The 4,795-nt window shown below is 38.2% G+C and overlaps 1 protein-coding gene across 1 annotated transcript; it reads left to right on the plus strand.

Annotated features, from left to right (window-relative positions):
• The first annotated feature begins 3,704 nt into the window (after positions 1–3,704).
• Positions 3,705–4,160, plus strand: LOC116124232 (vegetative cell wall protein gp1-like). Its single transcript, XM_031409929.1, has one exon. It carries the CDS (start codon positions 3,705–3,707, stop codon positions 4,158–4,160), a length of 456 nt encoding a protein of 151 aa, XP_031265789.1.
• The last annotated feature ends 635 nt before the right edge of the window (positions 4,161–4,795 follow it).

Consider the following 4,795-nt stretch of genomic DNA (forward strand, 5'->3'; position numbering starts at 1 on the left):
GGGTGGAGAAAATTTTGTCATTCCATATTAAATAAAAATGAGTTAAGAATTATTACATAGTTTGAGAAATATAGAAAGTAATTAAACCGGTGATGGAAATTGTATGAATTTATAGTACCAAAATAAAAATAAAAATAAAAATTCCAATCCAGAAAATTCTGAAATAGTAAAAAACGTGGAGGTGTAGTCAATTGCTGAGAAGGGGCGTGGGCGGGGAGCGGTGGCCCTACGGTGCTTGACACATGAAAGTCCAGTACAGAGGTAGCATGTCGTTGTCTTGTCTTTGGTCTCGTGTGGCGTGTGAAGACACGCTGCTCTTTTAAAAAGAGTGAGCGCGTCCAACTTTTCCTCCTTTTGGACTGTGTTTGTGCTGTTTCCTAAAGCTCCTCTGCTTCTCTTTCAAACCTTATTTTTTCCAAGTTGGCTTCCAAACGAATCTCTTTGAAGACACGAGGACACTTTCATGTCATTCTGTACTAACTCTGTCACCTTAGGAGAACCCAATTTTTTTTTTTAAAGAAAATCTTTTAATTGCTGGGTAAAGCCCTGCTCATAATTTTCCTTATTTTTTCTTTATATATATTCATGGTGATGAGTGGACAACCAACTAAATAAAAAAAAAGTATTCATAATTAAACAATTAATTCTATCATTAAAATAATATAAATAAGATGATCTTCCATATGAGTCCCAGTTTTTGGGATGTCTGGACTCTCAAGAAAAAAAAATAAAAGGCGTTAATTTAGATAGAAAATGATGTTTCAATTTTCACGATGGAAGGCACTTTGAACATAAAAGTATTTTTAGTTTCTGTAAAGCCAGAATTTTTTATGAATTACTTTATAAAAGTCCCTTATCACATAATCATAAACATTTATTTCCACGATTCCACATTGTTTCTTTTCTTTAAGATACAACTGTATTATATTTACTACCTTTTTTTTTTTCTTTTTTTTGAATGATGAAAGATATTCTGGTACATTTCAATTAATTTTTAAAAATTTTTGAATTATTAATTAAATAAAAATTTTAATAATTATTTTTATTAATAATGATCCAAATTTAAAATCTTTTAAATAATACACCCTACAATCATTATGAAATCCTGACAACATCACCTTTACAACTACGCGAAATTTCTCATTTCAGTTCCAACCTCACAATCAATTAATCAAACACAGACCGATTCGACGCCAAAACCTTGGTGGCTAGACATCCCCAAGACTGCTGGTGCTCAAGCTGGGGGAGATCTTACACCACCAGAATTGACCACCGCAACTACACGTGATGCTTCGCCGCTTGGACCGGACCCAAACCTAGGCCTGGTGTTTCCAGGTCCACCTTGCCTACACCACCGTTTCCTGACGTTCCAGTGAAACCGCCCCAAAATCCATGCCACCACCCAAACCTCCAGATGAGGCGCCGCCTCCCTCTCCAGCAGATAAAGTGCCATCCCCACAGGTGCCGCCGCAACCACGTCCACCTGTGCCTCCTTATATTTAGTCTCCACATTTTGTTCATATCTTTTTCTAGAAATCTTGTATCGTGCAGTTTCTATAAGAATGTTTATTTTTCTCCTATATTACCTATGGCGATGCTTAAAATAAATTAGTTTATATAGTAAATCTTGGTAACCTTTCATTGAAGCTAGAAAACAATGGAGGTTTTTAATTGATCGTCAATGAAGAATACCAAATTTTTTCAGTTGTAAAACTTGTTAAAAAAAATAAAATAAAATAATCTCGTTATTTATAGAATATAATTTTGTTTTTCTATAGAAGTGATCATTTACCTGCAATGTTTAAGTTTTGAGTCCTGTGATAATGTTTGGCGAAATATTGTAGCTAATTGATTTTCATTTTAAATAGTTTCGAGTAAATTGAGTTTTCACATGTATAATAATTTGTAATCGCAACTATAAACCTAGTGTTTTAATAACCAATCTGAGGTGAAACCCAACAAAGTTGTCATGTTGACCGGTTTAATTGGTTTGATCGGCGGGTCATTGACCAGTTTAATCGGTTTGACTGACGGGTCAAACTGATTACATCAACGAGTCTAAAAGTTTAAAATTCAGTAAATACACCCATGAAACTTACACTTAAGTCCCTACAGGTTTGAAATCCAACAAACACACTCCAAATGCAATTGACGATTAATTGGTTGGTGGCAGTGACACCAAATGCAATCCCAATCATCATTTGAGTGATTCTCTAGTAAATTTGCCCAAGATTTGGCTAAAATCAAACCACCGCCGGCGTCGAAAACCCTTCCCATCAGCACGAAAATATTCCCCTCAGCCTCCTGACTAAAACCCATCTACCCTCTCCTGTTTAGGGGTGAGCAGTTTCGAGTATCCTACATTTTGCAAGGGAACCGCACAGTGCAGATTCCCAAAAAAAGGAATTGGAACCAGAACTTGTCGGTTTCGGTTCTTAAATTCAAGGAACTAGAACCCGAAATGTAGGTTCTGAATCTTTACCTGCGTACCCTGTAAGAAATCAATTACCCCCATATTACTTAAAAAAATGACAAAATACCTCAAAAGTTTACAAATACACCCCTAACAAATTAAGGAAACCTACATTTAGTAGTTTCCAACTTTTGATTACTCATTCATTTGTGTCAAATATGACTCATAAATCCTCTAATCTCTGGGCAACACTTAAATTCAATCAGTTCATCACAATTCACATAAAATTTCTCAATTAAAACCAAAACACAAGCAGGTTCCAATCCAGGTACCCGCTTCAGGTTCTTTTCCCAGGTTCTGATTTCGGAACTTGTAGGAACCAGAACCGTACAGTGTCGGTTCCAATAAATGGAACTGAAACTTACCCGTATAATGTTGGTTCCGGTTTCGGTTCTACCCACTACTCGTGCTCACCCCTACTCTTTTTCACTCTCGTGACACTTTTGCATTTCTCGGCTGTTTCACTCACCAAAAATCACCTCCATCGCCATCTTTCAACTCACCACACTTCCTTTTGAAAACCCCCAAAATCCTGGCCACCTTCTACTGGCAGATTGCAAATTGTAAATCTAGGGTTTAGATGAATTGTGAAATTGGATTCTCGGCCCTATGAAGGCTCTAGGTCTTGCAAATTGCAAATCTAGGGTTTAGGTGAATTGTGAAATTGGATATCCGACCCTACGAAGGCTCCGAGTCTCTGTTAAATCGGTTAACCCGACAGGGCCGTATAAACCTATATTTGGAGAGAACTTTCGACTTCGATCAAGCTCCTAATTTTGCCCATATACATCAGAAAACGAATCTGGAATATATATATGTTAGTGAAATTGAAATACATAGAGAACAAAATTGGAAGAAGTTTTAACCTGCGACTTACCGCATAACATTTTATGTAGTTCCATACTTCCATTTAGTATGTAGCATAAGTATATGAAGTTTTTCTTTTGTTTGACCGAGTTTTAAACAAGAAACAAAACAGAAACAGTGGGTATTCTGCATGCTAGGCGTACACTTGTCATCTCAGTGACACCTGGTCCTACGTGTCATCCTTCCACGATATAATCATTCAAGTACGTGGTTTATTTCTAGGTTGATTTGCTCATCGTTCCCGAAGAGAAAAATGTCCAACACTACTGTCTCTGCAATCTCATCAAACCTCATGAGAAAAGCGATCCCGTTGTGTCCATCCACACCTAAAACTCCATTAATTCTCGCACTTTCTTCTGCCGCAATGCCGCATAAGTACGGGATCACCACTAGACGTCTCGGAAACGCAAGAAACAAACTGCGTCTTTCGGTTGCCAATGTTGCCGCCTCCGCTACACCAGAGTTTCTGGGAAAAACCCCAGCAGAATTCCCTTCTAAAGATCCGGACTATCAACCGAGTCCTTTTCCATCTGAAATTCCCAGGATTCCAGATACAGAGATAGATCCTATTCCACCAGAAATCACTACTATCCCTGGCCCAGATTACCCCGTTCCGCCCTCACCTTCACCACATACGCCTCCTGATAATCCTTTACCTCCGCCAGGCACGCCCCGACCACCACCACCGGATAAACTTCCACCTGACCCACCTCCGGATATCATCCCACCGCCTTTTACTCCGCCGAATATTGATCCGCCACCGACTATGCCACCGGATATTCTGCCACCTGGGGGAACCTTCGGTCCAGCTGTTTTATAGGGAGTGAAAGGTGGTTTAAAAATAACGCCTCATGTTCACTATTTGGCACTTGGCAGACTGGCAGTATCGTGGCGTAGTGGAGTTTTTGAGCAGGAGTTTTTACATTTTTAGTACTTTTTTTCTTGAATCTCCAGACCCCAGTGCTCCTCGTGAGTTGTAAATATTGGTATTAAGATACTGAAATAATCAGTTTCTGATTGAATGCTTCATGTTTAGGTAGATTTGGGTAATTGCAGGGCCGTATAAACGCATAAAGCTCAACCTCATTCGTCTCTTATTATTGGGCCTCATCTAATCGAAATTGCCCCAAATCTAGTGTAACTATATTTCGTTTAATTTTGCTGAGTTGCTGTGCTGATCCCAGCCTAAGGATCAAAACGAATGTCCATAGAACTCGGGATGCCAACTGCCAAGTTTCAACATTTGTTTATCTTAAAAAAAAAAAAAAAAAAAAATAGAACATGGATAGACGAGTCAATGTAAGCTTCAACAAAATAATGAAAGGTAAAGAATGTAGAGAATTTAAAATTGTATGTTCAATTTTTGGTTTGTGTGATGTGGGATTTGAAATTAGGACGTGTATGATTTAATTTCGGGAAAATTGTTCAAAAATTTAACTCTGGTTTACTCTCTTT

The sequence above is a fragment of the Pistacia vera genome, unplaced genomic scaffold (assembly GCF_008641045.1).
Source record: "Pistacia vera cultivar Batoury unplaced genomic scaffold, PisVer_v2 Contig1502, whole genome shotgun sequence".
Lineage (NCBI taxonomy): Eukaryota > Viridiplantae > Streptophyta > Magnoliopsida > Sapindales > Anacardiaceae > Pistacia > Pistacia vera.

Excerpts from the sequence above, each read along its gene's own strand:
- LOC116124232 (XM_031409929.1), top strand. The coding sequence starts at position 3,705 with ATGCCGCATAAGTACGGGATCACCACTAGACGTCTCGGAAACGCAAGA.